Source organism: Sphaeramia orbicularis, chromosome 16 (assembly GCF_902148855.1).
Source record: "Sphaeramia orbicularis chromosome 16, fSphaOr1.1, whole genome shotgun sequence".
Lineage (NCBI taxonomy): Eukaryota > Metazoa > Chordata > Actinopteri > Kurtiformes > Apogonidae > Sphaeramia > Sphaeramia orbicularis.
Genome location: NC_043972.1, coordinates 41,707,917 through 41,722,103, shown reverse-complemented (window position 1 = coordinate 41,722,103; position 14,187 = coordinate 41,707,917). Strand labels below are relative to the sequence as shown.

The window sequence follows — 14,187 nt, the reverse complement described above, 5'->3', positions numbered from 1 at the left end:
ATGTAATCGAATACAGCTGCTGAGAAAAGAAAAACATAATTTAATCATAGAAAAATAGTTGATTACACAGGAGTTCAGTCTGCATGTATTTTTACCTGTTAGATGTAGAATATAGTTATGATTTGTTTTGTACTGTTGTGAGGTTTACACTATGGTTTTTAGGACATTTCAGCTTTATCAACTCGATTAAAACGTTTCTTAGAAAAGTGATTAAAAACGACTCAGATGTATTGAATTACATCACTTTGAAGACGTAAATAAAATAGTTATATTACAGTACAATGACTCACTTGAGATAAAATGGGTTTAATCCTCTACTTTAAGATGAATTGGAAAACAAATCACAAAAGTGCTAGTTACATCATATATACACACACACACACACACACACACACACACACGAGTTTATCTGTTATAAATCTTACACTAGGAGGAATCTGAGAGGTGAATGTGTTCAAATGTGAGTAGAACAGGTCACTCACAGACAAACCCTCCTACCTACTCCATCCTACTCATACCCATTCTCTTATTAATTCATAGAACATCACATTTTATCCCAATATTATATCTGGAAACCTATAGCCAAGTAGTAACTTTTAACTTAATTTTTCTGTAAATCTGACCCAAATTTATTACTTTTATTCTGTAGGCGTTTTACTTGTCGATCAGTGCACATATTACATTTTCGCCAGGATCTAATGTGTAACTTTAGATTCAGGAGTTAACTCCTCAGTACTGTACAGAGTGACTCCTGGGTCCACTGTGCTTGAATCACACCTGTACATACCATAATAATCTAAAACAGTACTCAAATAATCCTAATTTTAACCCTTTATCTGGCAACTGGTGACTATTTTTGGTAATTTCCGAATGCATTACAAGACAAAGACAGCAGCAGTTACAGTGAGTCAACAATCTCAGGTCCAATGTGGTCTACAGGGTCTGTAAGGTCCACCTCTGCATGAACAGTGAGTGTACCGGCTTTGTTAGGTACCATGAAGTAATGGTACTAATGTAAGGAATGATGTTCAAAGGGATAATATGGATGTGGACAAATGTCTGGATCAGCACTTATGTTGGTCTAATGTTCTAAAATACATGTTCCTTTCACTTTACATGTGTTTTCACATTATGTTTTCGCCACTCACTGGCAAGGAACCAAATATGGTAACTTCATTGACCTTGATTTTCTACATAACAATAAAAAAATGTTGAAATAAAGTAATAAAGTCTTGTTATGGCCTCCAATATACCATTCAGACGCACCACCTTTGGCCAAAACGTACTGTCAGTAGGAGGAGGTAAACTTTGGAATAAGAGAGCGTCCAACATACAACACTTTTCAAACTCACTTAAAACAGTGGCTTCTAGAAAACCAGAGATGCACTCATTTTTATTTGACATACATTTCATCACCCATACACTTTCTATGTTTAGTTGTATGTAAGTATGAAAGAAGAAGGTGAATGTATAGGCTAATGCCCCTGTGATCATCTTATGTCTGTGTTTTTTGTTTGTTTTGATGATTTGATGATGCGTGTGTCATTATTTGTATTTGCATTTTTTTTTTAAATTTGTAGCGAACGAGTGATGTACTAATGTTGGCTGTTTTATGTCTTGTTTCTGTCACCTGCCTAGGGACTGCAGATGAAAATTAGTTATTTTTACTAACCCTATAATGCCAACCTTATCATATTTGATATTTGTTTTGAAGCCCTCTACATGATCAGAGTGATTTGTTTTTTTCTTAAAAAAACCTAATGTATACAATTAGATACATACAATAGACAGATAATCCACTGGGGGGGGGGGGGGGGGGTCTGTTCACCAGAGGCCTGTCCAGTGACACTACAAGATTGTCATTAATGAGGTAGGAGGCAGAACTTTGACCATTTGGAAAAGGAATTACCAATTTGTTAGACATGTTTGTGTTATTACCTCCGCCAAGTGTAACGGCAGAGGTTATGTTTTCATTGGGGTTTGTCTGTCTGTTTGTCTGTTAGCAAGATAACTCAAAAAGTTATGGACAGATTTGGATGAAATTTTCAGGAAATGTTGATACTGGCACAAGGAACAAATGATAAAATTTTGGTGATGATGGGGGGGGGGGTGATCTGCCTTGGCGGAGGTCTGAACTCTCCGCGTGCTCCTCTAGTATTATGTTTTTGTTTGTTCAAAAATAATAATATTTGAGCATTGAGATCTGATGTATCAAATATGATACAAAATTAAAATTCATACATGAAAATTAATATTTGAGAAAAAAAAAAAAATGTTTTTGACTGTTCAGAAGGACCAATAAAGGCTCCAGTGATTTAATGGTTCAGGCTTTACAGGGCTAATTCTGGTGTATGTACATGGGTTTATTTTTTATACAGCAATAAATAAACCAATAAAATAAAAAATTAAATTGATAAATAAATAAATAACACACTAAGGTAGAAATTTGGAATTTCACAGCATTTCTATGAGTGTCCTATAAAGGGTTAAGTAATCTGACAGAATAGGTTTAATAGCACCTGTTGTGTAATCTGTAGTGGAATACATTTTAAAAGTTGCCCTCCTGACACTCAGTACCTGTTCGCCATCCTCCTCTCCATCCCTTCCCACCAACTTGAGCATGTGTGTGTGTCTGTGTGTGTGTGTGCGTGCATGCGTGTGTGTGTGTGCGTGCATGCGTGCTCGTGTGTGTGTGTGAAATTGCCGCTGGGGCCTGGGGACCTCCCTGGCTGCTCTCTGCAATGACCCCGGCCCAGGAAGCACTCAGACTGGTCAATCAACAATTAAAAGCCTGTCTGTAGCCACTAACTCAATTCAACCACTCAGCTTAGTGCTCCGTTAGAGCCGAGGCACCCAGACAGAACCGAGACAGACTCGACGGCATTGACCCCTCACACACACCGACACACACACCAACACACACACACACACTGTGACTGGTCACTCCTGCGCAGCCTTACCAATGTTTGAACCTCAAGGGGCGTGTCTCGAACAAATGCTTCTCTAGGTAAGCCGCAGTGTAGTGGGCGCTCACGTGGGGAAAAGGTAAGAGCAATTGACCTCGAGGCCTGGCCTGGACGAAAGGTCACGACCTCTGCCTTAGGAACGTCTCGGTACCTGAACCTGAGGGTTTAACCCTGCTTAGCGTTTAATACTGAGTTTGACCTTTTCTTTGGTCTGACTTACGGCATTTACTGTAGTAGCCTGTGCTTTAAGAGAGTGTGTGACGTTCAACTTCTCACACACACACACACACACATATACAGTACATTCATACACACCAAATCTCTTTATTAAACACACGCTTAAAATAACATCAAGAGTAAATAAAGAGGGAAACGAACACACATATGACTCGCATTCTCATAGATACACACTGACAGTCTTTCACGCACACACACACACACACACACACACACACACAGTCGCACGCCTCAGTCACCCCATATGTTTCCTCTTTTTACTGTTTCATCATTCATTCACTGCTTGGTTAAAAAAAAAAGACTTGGAAATGTAATATAAAAACAAAAGCCAGAGAATAACTGCAGGGGCTGGTAAACGAAGCATAAAGACCCTGAGTGACCGAGGGGAATTATTTGGCTCCATTAAGCAGGCATTAACATGAATTACTATCTAATTAAAATTAAACAGCTCATTAATAACTTTGCGGTGGGGCCTTACTGTGGAAGTTCTCTGGAGTGTGTGTGTGTGTGTATGTGTGTGAGAGAGAGGCAGTAGCTGCGTTGTGTCGTGGCCAAGAGAGCAATCAAGTGGGATAAAACCAAGCAACTTCCCCAAAGGAAAGTCCAGGCCTAAGAGGGCTTACCTGTGGAACCAAATAACTCCTCCGAATTAACCAAATGTAAAAAAGATATTCTTCACTTAATAAAGTACACTTTAACCACTGTCCTGAACTGAACCACAAATTGGGTTTTCAGTGTGTTTATGGAGTTAATATGACTAAATATGCCATATTTTTTAGCACAATTAAAGACTTAAATTATTACAATATTTAGAGAATTGTTCAAAGAGATATGATACTTTGCAAATAAATGAAAACCTCTACACTCAAAGAACTTATTTCTACAAAAACACAGTCTAACAGAGTGAATATGGCAACTTTTTCTTTGCTTCTTCAGCTGATTCTTATAATGACAAGGAAAGTCACATGTTAAATCTACTTTTTGAAATGTTAACCTTCCTCAACTTAAAATGTGCACGTTTTCTGCTAAATAAGTAGGTTCAAGTGTTTTTTTCTTCTTTTTTTCCACAGTATCAACAAAAACCAGTGGAATCCTTCACGGACAAGCTAACGGCATTGACAGTCGGTTAAAGTGGTTTGCCTCTGTTCAGATCTCTCATTCATACTCAGCAGGAATGTGAAATGAATGGGTGAACGTACTGGAACAGAACCAGGCAGCATGTTTGCACACTTTGCACACACATTATGACAATATGTGCGAGACAACGCCGAGTCGACTCACTCCTGCTGTGTCCTGCCGGGGTTTTGGCCTTCGCGTTGGCAAGCCGCTCAGCCTTGGGGCGGAAGATGAAGAAGAGGAGGAGGAGGAAGAGGAGCAGGATCTGTCAGGAGAACAGAAGACAGACAAAACAGAGAGGGTCAGAAGTTTGAGTTGGCAGAGAAGAGAAGAGAAGAGAAGAGAAGAGAAGAGAAGAGAAGAGAAGAGAAGAGAAGAGAAGAGAAGAGAAGACTGCTGACATATTTGAATGATAATGCGATAATCGACCGATGCCATGACTTGTAATAATAAGTGACAGACCGTCAGCATCCTGAAATTCTAAACAAAACTATTTCCCAAATTATCTGTCTGTGACCTAAAACCTGCAGTGATTTCATCAGTCTTAAAAATGCAGCATCAGCAGAGAAACAACTTTTTGAGCCTCAAAAACAGGTTTGCAGATAAACGGAACGTCAAATGTCCAAATCCACAAGATTGTTGAAAAAGCAAAAAACCTCAACAATATAACAACAAAATAAAGTGAAGGAATAATGATAGATAGTCCTCAGAGATGTTGAGTGAATGACAGAGAGAGAGGGATATGCAGTTAGGCCCCAAATGTATGCCAGTGCATGCATCAGCCACCCCTCCATCTCCACCCCCACTCCTCTCCTCCTCCTCCTTCTCCTGGCCAGGAGCTGTTTACCTCTCTATCAGCGGTGCTCTCTAAAAGCAGGGACCCCATCCATATTCACCGGCCTCAAATTCCTCTGCTTATCTCCCCCCCAACCCTTGAAAAACCTTCCCGTGTTCCCCTCTGCACATACATACATACATAAACACGTCTTTATGGAAGCAAGAGGCAAACGCGCCGGGCCAGGAGGGGGTCGGGGATAAGAATCACCTTGAATTCAAAGCAGAGGATTGTGGGTCCTCGGCAGGGGCGGACGGACAGGCAGCCACACAGGCTATAAGGCTTCACGCTGGCGTGACACACAAACCATGAGACAGGTAGAGGGAGGCTTTAGGGGATGTGAGCGGATGTGTGCACCAAAGGGCCATTGGCAAGTGAGAGGATTTGGAAAAAGTGAGGGGGTGATGCTTTTAGAATTGTGCACTGATACATGATGGGTGTCATTAGGTGATGACAGCATGTGTGTGTTGTGTTTCTGAGCTTCGACCTAAAGAACATGTCAAAATCATGCATCAAACTTGTCAAATTGAGTCATATTTACAAAAAAAAATCTATAAAATAACTCTTCAGAAATCTAATTGGATTACCTGTTATTCTCAACATGAACATTTACACATAGTGGACAAAATCACACATCAAACTTGTCAAATTGAGTCAAATTTTCAAAAAACTAATCTATAAAATAACTCTTCAGAAAACTAATTGGATTACCTGTTATTCCCAACATGAACATTTACACATAGTGGACAAAATCACGCATCAAACTTGTCAAATTGTGTCATATTTACAAAAAAAATTCTATAAAATAACTCTTCAGAAATCTAATTGGATTACCTGTTATTCCCAACATGAACATTTACACATAGTGGACAAAATCACACATCAAACTTGTCAAATTGTGTCATATTTACAAAAAAAATTCTATAAAATAACTCTTCAGAAATCTAATTGGATTACCTGTTATTCCCAACATGAACATTTACACACAGTGGACAAATGACTTCTGTTGGTGACTGCTTTGAAAAGGGGAGCAGGAGACTGGCTGATAAGAATTGAGAGTCTAAGTGAGGGCTCAAAGAGTGCTTGAGCAGAAGCACAGACACATGGAGCAGGGGGGAACCGGTACCCCGTTCCTCTGCAAGGCAGCGTTGTTTGGGGATTGAAGTTGGGAACTCTCTCCACTACTAATTGCGCGCCGGTGCCTTTCATGAATATTCATTCTGGTGTGTTCAGACCCCGCCTAATTAGCCAAGAGATAGAGGAAGAAACTCGCACCTTTTACCACAAGAGAAGCGTTTCCCCCGTCGCATTCTCAGGGGGATGCTGGCAGAATAGCCTAAGTTCATTAGCCAAAAAAGAAAAGGGAAAAAAAAAAGTTACCTGAAAAGCACGGGACGATTTGGTCTTCAAAATGGATGGACAAACAGAGTTTTGCTATTGCATATTTAGTGCCTATTACGCATGTCTATCAAAAAAAAAAAAAAAAAAAAAAAAAAAGCTGCAAACGAAATACAATTATCTGATTGAGTGAGTTGGTGGATATTATTCTAGTCGCTGACTGTAGAAGGTACATCACATGAATTTTAAAACCTAAACATAGCTTGTGGCAGGTCGAAATGTTCCCACTGGAATAGACGAGAGGAACACTTGTATTTAACATCTAATATGAGGCCGCACTTTTAAGGAGCTGAGGTTTATTTTTAGGTGCACCTTTGAAAAATAAAACCCCATTTTACAATAAAAACTTTACTCTCAAATTAAATGTTTGTGGCTTTAAAAAATAACCCACTCTTAAATATTCCACCTAAAACAAAACTCACTTTGTGTGTTGCATTGAAGCTCCATCCATTTAAAGTGTTTCCTAACTGACTGATGGTTTTTCTGATCACTTTATGCATTGCAGATAATTACGTGAAGCATAATTCAGGATTGTTCTATTAAGTATTTGTCATGGGCCGTTTTTGTGCAGAAGATTTCTCCTTCTTTTTCAGCGCTGACGCACGGCCAGAGAGAGAGAGAGGGGGGGGGAGGGTTCTTGGGTAATTGAAGGGTGACTGGGGTGCTGTTGGGTGACTTGCGTACTGACAATAAGTGCTGCATATTAAATGTGCAGCGGAAAGATTAACACGTGACTGACTTGGAAAAGAAAGAAAGAAAAAAAAAACAAAAAACAGAGGCCTTTCCATTTGAGCACTAAATCACACTAACAAACATTATTCTGAAAAATGGAAGTAAATTAGCAAAAGTTACAATTAAGGTGACTTGAAATGTCTTCACTACTTTATAATGTAACAGGAAAAATCACATAATAAAGACTTTTTTTCTTTTTTTGACACAAAGATGAGACTTGTACACACACTTATTTCTGGTAAAAAAGGTCACCCAACTTCCTCCACACTCATGTCTGCGGTTCACATTCAGCATGCCTCGTAATTTCTTTTTTTCCCCCCTTAAATCCATCATATCGTGTTCATTTCCAGCAGCTTTTTTTTTTTTTCTCCTGTACGGCCTGTCATTCACTACTGAAGTTCTGTGTGATCCCTTTCATCGAGCGCACCATGGAAACCTAGTGCGTCCTGGCAAAAATGCACCTCGGCGCACACAAGGCCATATTCTTTTGACAAAAGGGCCAAAGCATCTGGATTTTTTCTTTTCCAGCAAATGCTCCTCGCAGGCATGGCCAAAGCACAAGACCGGGTCTGTGTGGCAGAAGCCCCTGCTTTTTATAGACTTAGAGACAAGAATGACTGAATGGCTAACGCATCTTCATTAAGTGAGAGCAGCACGGTCCCTTATAGCAGCCACTGGGGTCTCTGAGGAGTTCGAGACAGAAACAATAAGACAGGTCCTGACAGAGGATTTCCCATATAACAACCGGTGTTAGAGCAACGTGATATATATATTTTTTTGTTTTGCTTATTTTTACGCACTATTTCTCCATGCGTAATGAACTTTTTAATTGCGCAACACCAATTGTTTACTTTAAAAATATGATAATAAAGTAATAATTAAAAAAAACAACAACTTACATTTCACGATTAAAATCAACTGTTTAATAATTAACCTTTTAAAATTGTCATATTAAACGTGAGTGTTTCCCAAAAATTAGACAAATAAAGTGAAATTACGCGTGGCGTTCTGTTCAAAACCAGCCTGAAAACAGCTTCAAATCGGACTTTTATCACCACTAATCGAGGCGTAAATGACACGCAGGTAACGCACCAGGATTGTCTTGCACTCATGCCAAATAAATATATAAAGGATGGGTGGACAAAAACCACGCCTTTCAAGAGATGATGACGAGCACCTGTGACCCCGACAACATTTTCCACGCACACACCCGCTACATTGTTAACGGCGGAGACAAGAGTACAGCAAGGACGCGGTCACATCAGCAGAAAAAGGAAGACAACTTACCTTTTAGTCATGTAGTCCCGGATTAAAATGAATAGCGGAGTTGAGTCGTCCTGTAAATAGAAAGAGAGCAGTCGCATGGGGAAGATGACAACAAACAAACACGCGGCAGAGAGAGATAAAAAGGCAAAACATTGCTTTCAGGTAAATGATTAAAATGGGACTGTTGCGCCTGAAAAACCTTCCAAAAAAGCTCCTGTTTTAGAAGGAGTGGAACATGTGCCTGATTGCAGAGTTTTAGGCGAATGGAACGGGAGAGATGTAAGATTTGTTTAAAGCCCCGCATTTCCATTTAAGAACGTGATTGTGTTTGCAAAGATCCCTTTCAATCTTCGCATCTCCCCCCCCCCTCTCTCTACCCCTCAGCGTCTCTGAGGCTGCTTTGCAATTCATAGAATTGGTAATTTGCTATTGGGACAAAACGTGAAGGGAAAAATAATCAGATCAACCGGGAGAGGTAGTGAGGAAGGAGCCAGGAGGAAGAAACACAAGGTTTCTCTCTCCAAGTTGCTCCTTAGTGAAACGCTTCCAGAGGTAAATGATATAAGAATAAAGTCTATTTTATTTTCCTCAGTCGGTTAAATCTACATTTCCAGGAGTGGGACATGCAAAATAGCCAGACTGTCTTTACAATGAGCATATTACGTCATGTTAAAATGAAATGATGATTGTCATGCAGTTTTTCTGATAAATTATGAATGATTCTTATCAGATTTGACACCAAACCTCGATAACGTCCGCATTCATGCATTCGGGGTCTTAAAATAAGATACTGAATGATGTGAATAAATTCTGTATACAATCTGTCACCTCTGTCACCTGCACTACACGTGGGGTGGGTGGAGGAGTGTGTGTGTGTGTGTGTGTATATATATATATATATATATATATATATATATATATATATATATATATATATATGTGTGTGTGTGTGTGTGTGTGTGTGCGTCTTGGCCTATCATAACTAAGTGGGTGGTGATGATGAGATCATACAACATTGAAAATTACCTAGACAATACAAATAAATGACATACAGCGGAGGCTTTGAAATAGAGCAAATGCTTCCAGATTTGTCACACATTTCCAGCAGTATCCACAGACACATCAGAGTGCTTATTTACACGCCCCTCGTCGTGTGGGAGGCTGCGGAGCTGAGGCATCGCGCCTTATAATCTATTTAAAATGAGGAGCGCTATAATCATCAGTGACCTATTATAAAGGTGCACGGGAGTGTGTTTGGATGTGCATATGTGTGTATGTGTGTGTGAGGAGTGAAGGGATGGGTGAGGATGAGGGGTGAGGGGGGGCACCCCTTCAAAAAGATCTCCGTACTCCCCCACGTGGTTATTTGCAAAACAACTGATCCAAACCCAGGGAAACCTAATCAAAGCCCGCTGCTGCAGCCCTGCTCACCTTCTGAGGAGAGAGAGCAGCACAAATACAGGCTGGGAGACAGACAAACAGGACAGCACATGTTTGTGAGTGCAAAAAGCACAGATAGTGAATGAGAGAAATAGTGTTAAAACTCAAAGAGACGTTTAATAAATAGAACATATGTTTTTTTTCTGTAACATATGTAAGATCGGAACTCTATCTATCTTGTGCGAAAAATGTGCTGTATGCTCTGAAACCCTGCGCCTATTGAATGTGTCCCTAGTGGGCTTGAATCGGAGAGGAGCCAATACAAGCCGAGGGGAGGCGTGTCTTCGCTCTTCCCCAAGACCTCCCAGAGCAGGTTGTTGCGTTTTGGCTCTAAAGCCTGGAGACCTCCGAAGTGCGCGTCAGTTTTCGAAGTAGGAGCCATGGCGACAACAGCTCAGTATATTCCGAGGAATAACTCTTTACCGTCTAACCCGCTCATGCATCCGGATTCGGATAGGATGCACCAGGGGACGACCTACAGAGAGGTGCAAAAAATGATGCACCACGAGTATTTGCAAGGGCTTGCGGCTACCAACACGGGACACCCGATGAGCCTGACGCACCATCAGTGGCTGCCCACATCCAACACCGACTGGTCCAGCGGCACCCACATCGGACAGCAGGAGCACAAAGCCAGCGTGCAGGCGAGCCGAGAGGACCTGAGCAGCGGCTTCCACCACAGATCTCACCTGGTGCACCAGCAGACTCAGAGTGGTCACCATGGTTCGTGGGCGCCGACCACGACGCACCACTTATCCCCGCTGTCCCCCGCATCCAACGGCCACCAGTCTCTGGTCTACTCCCAGCCTGGATACACAAACCTCAACGCGATGCTGAGTCCTCAACCCGGCTCCCTGCACCACGGCATGAGGGACCCGCTCCACGATGACACGGGCAGCCACGACAACCAGATGGAGTCCCCCCAGCAGGCGTTCAGCCACCACCAGGACCACTCGGACGAGGACGCGCCCAGCTCCGACGACCTGGAGCAGTTCGCCAAGCAGTTCAAGCAGCGGCGGATCAAACTTGGCTTTACGCAGGCGGACGTGGGCTTGGCCTTGGGCACCCTGTACGGAAACGTCTTTTCTCAGACCACTATCTGCAGGTTTGAGGCGCTGCAGCTCAGCTTCAAGAACATGTGCAAACTTAAGCCGCTCCTAAACAAGTGGCTGGAGGAGACAGACTCGAACACGGGCAGTCCCACCAATTTGGACAAGATTGCTGCGCAGGGCAGGAAACGAAAGAAGAGGACCTCCATTGAAGTGGGGGTGAAAGGGGCTCTGGAAAATCATTTCTTAAAATGCCCAAAGCCATCTGCTCATGAAATCAGCACTTTAGCCGGCACTCTGCAGTTGGAAAAAGAGGTTGTCCGTGTTTGGTTTTGCAACAGAAGACAAAAAGAGAAAAGAATGACACCAGTGGGGGTCCCTCACCCGAATATGGAGGACGTATATTCTCAAGCAGAGACCCCTCCTCTACACCGCACACTACAGAGTCCTGTGCAGTGACTGTTTTCATGAACAATCCGAGCATTTCCGCGGGGGGATAGAAAAAGGGGGGAAAAAAAAGAAGGGACTATGGAGTTTACAGTATTTAAGTTTGGCTTTTGTTTTTCCTGAGAGAGAAAAAGAGACATGGAGAAGTTGAGCTGAGCAGATGAGTTTTGCCCTTAGTATTCGGAGATCGTCACGTCCAGCAAATAGCCTGTAGATGGCAAATAAAGGGAGAAAAAGGTTAAGAAAAGAGAAAAAAGGAGGGGTGGGGTGGGGGGTCCAGAAAAAAAAAAGACAAAAAAATATTTGCTATTACTGATTTCGTGCGCATTTAAAGTGAAACAAAGATCTTTATTTACCAAAATTTTATGGAGGCGACATGCATATAAAGTCAAATTTGATCTCCCATGGCTGTTTGAGATGGGGAGTCCTTAAATGTGGCACTGAGGCCATCTCCTCCTGGTGTTCCATGAACTGTTGGCGCTCACCAGAACGAGGGCTCTGCCTGAAAATGATCAACACTGGAGACGAATAGCCTACAACACTGAATGAACATTTTTTGCTTTTTCAGGCTTAAACTGATTAACCAGATTTCTGAATATTAGTGTATACTTTCTTTGTTATATTAAGTGTGATGTTTTGGTTTGGAAAATACTTTTAACTTAAGTGTCTCTCTTTCTGTAGACTGTCTATGATTTCTGTCATTATTTGCTAAATAGGTACTGTAACTCATCAGAGCAGCCTCTAATTCGTCTTATATATTATTTTTTTTCTGTTTACTCAGTGAGAGTTGATGGTGGAGCAGTGATGAAAATTGTGGCACCCTCATAATTTAAAAAAAATAAAAAAAATTAATTAAAAAAAAAAGTCCAGAAAAATGTCCAATGCAACAGGACGTCTAAAGTTCTGACTGCACGCCTTAAAAAATATATATTTAAAGCTTTGCAGCTGACCACGTCGAAAATTTGCAAACAGCATTAGACGCTAAAAAGGAAACGTGCATTCAAAATACATATTATTTTCTTTTCTTTGGGTCGATTGTTGTCATGTAATTATTTTATTTGCATGGAGCACTTATTCTTTTTTGTTTTGTTTTGTTTTTTTGTTGATATTATTGTTGCAATTTAATATTTGTTAGTGAAATTGTGAGTGGAGCTGATTTTCACGAGGCTTAAACACAATAAATCCCATGTTTACAGGTTCCTTGCTGTCAGCTCACACTGCTTTTACTGCCTGGTCTAATGTTGTATTCCAAACACTTCAAGAAGAGATTGGTCAAAAATGAAAAGTAATAATAACTCAGGTAACTTCAGTGCCCCATGTTGGAATATCACGCCTGTACATGATCTCTTGTTGTTTTATTTTTATTTTATTTTATTTTATTTTTTTTTATTTGTCTTTTCATATGTTCTAATCTGGTTCCAACCACACCGTTTCCTTTGTCCCACATATCTCATACTATATTGTATTATATAAAAACGCTGGATTCGGAGAAAAGAAAAATAATTCCTACAGGGAATTAGGGACTTTTAGATGTATTTATTTTTTTTTCCTTCTTCTTCTGGCCTGAAAGGAAATCTGAAAATCTCATATGCGTTGTGTCATTTATCATTGTTTGAGCAGTCCAATAGCCCACAGCAGTGCTATTCAATACAGATGAGGGAAAACAGTTTTGTTTTTTTTGTTTTTCAAGAAAAAATAATAATGATAAAAAAAGATTTTAGAGAAAATGTTGCCAGGATTATTTCCGAGATGTAAATATGTCCAATATGTAAACTTGTATTTGTTCTGAGATATTGTTTTGGTTTTGTTTCTTTCCGGGCAGTTTTGTACACTTACTAATTCCAAGAAGATATTTTAATATGATTTCATTTATGAATCTGACCATTTATATATATATTTATTTCTTAAACGTGTTTGGAGCTTTTTTTTGTTTGGCTCTTAATGGTTATGTTGCAGTGGATTTCAAAATGTTTTTTTTGTTTGTTTGTTTGTTTATTTTGTTTTGTTTTGTTTACTACATTGGTTGTATGTTGATTGCTAAATGTAGACTGCAAAGTCACATTTATATTTATGTTATAGTAATATTTTATTACTTACATAAAACATATATACAAGAAATGGTCTTTTGTCTTCATTAAGATCCAAACCACTCGTCCTTTTGTTACTGTCTGTTGTAGCATCACCGGGCAAAAGCAGAGAAAACCTGCTCCTAAAGTTGAATGCTGTTTAAGTGTACTGAGCACCGGGGACGTGGTGAGCGCACCCTGTGTTCACTTTTAATAGCAGTGATTCGTTATGTAACAGGAGGTCGTTTAGAATCAGAAGCTGTGTACATGTGCTGTTAAAGGGAATAGACAACAGTATTTTACCTCAGGCATTCCCTGCAAGTTCACACAGACTCTGACGTTGTTCACATCTTTGTGTAATCTCAGTATTAAACTGTGCAATATTAATACGGAATTACTGTCTTTTCATTGAGTGATTATTATTATTATTATTATTATTATTATTATTATTATTATTATTATTATTATTATTATAGGCCTTCCTTAAGCATATAAAAGTGTGAGTTTTTTCCTTCTAAACATCGAGCATCACTTGTTTAAGCATCTACAGGCAAATTATGGCGGATCTTTGATGTGAGCCTGAAGTGTCCGCAGGCTGAATCTAACCCCTTTTCCCAAAGATTGAACGAGAAAAA

At 40.3% G+C, this 14,187-nt stretch overlaps 1 protein-coding gene across 1 annotated transcript; it reads left to right on the top strand.

Annotated features, from left to right (window-relative positions):
* The first annotated feature begins 10,341 nt into the window (after positions 1–10,341).
* Positions 10,342–13,946, top strand: pou3f1 (POU class 3 homeobox 1). Its single transcript, XM_030159249.1, has one exon. The coding sequence runs from the start codon at positions 10,371–10,373 to the stop codon at positions 11,496–11,498; it is 1,128 nt and encodes a 375-aa protein (XP_030015109.1). The 5' UTR covers positions 10,342–10,370; the 3' UTR covers positions 11,499–13,946.
* Positions 13,947–14,187: the final 241 nt, after the last annotated feature.

Excerpts from the sequence above, each read along its gene's own strand:
- pou3f1 (XM_030159249.1), top strand. The coding sequence starts at position 10,371 with ATGGCGACAACAGCTCAGTATATTCCGAGGAATAACTCTTTACCGTCT.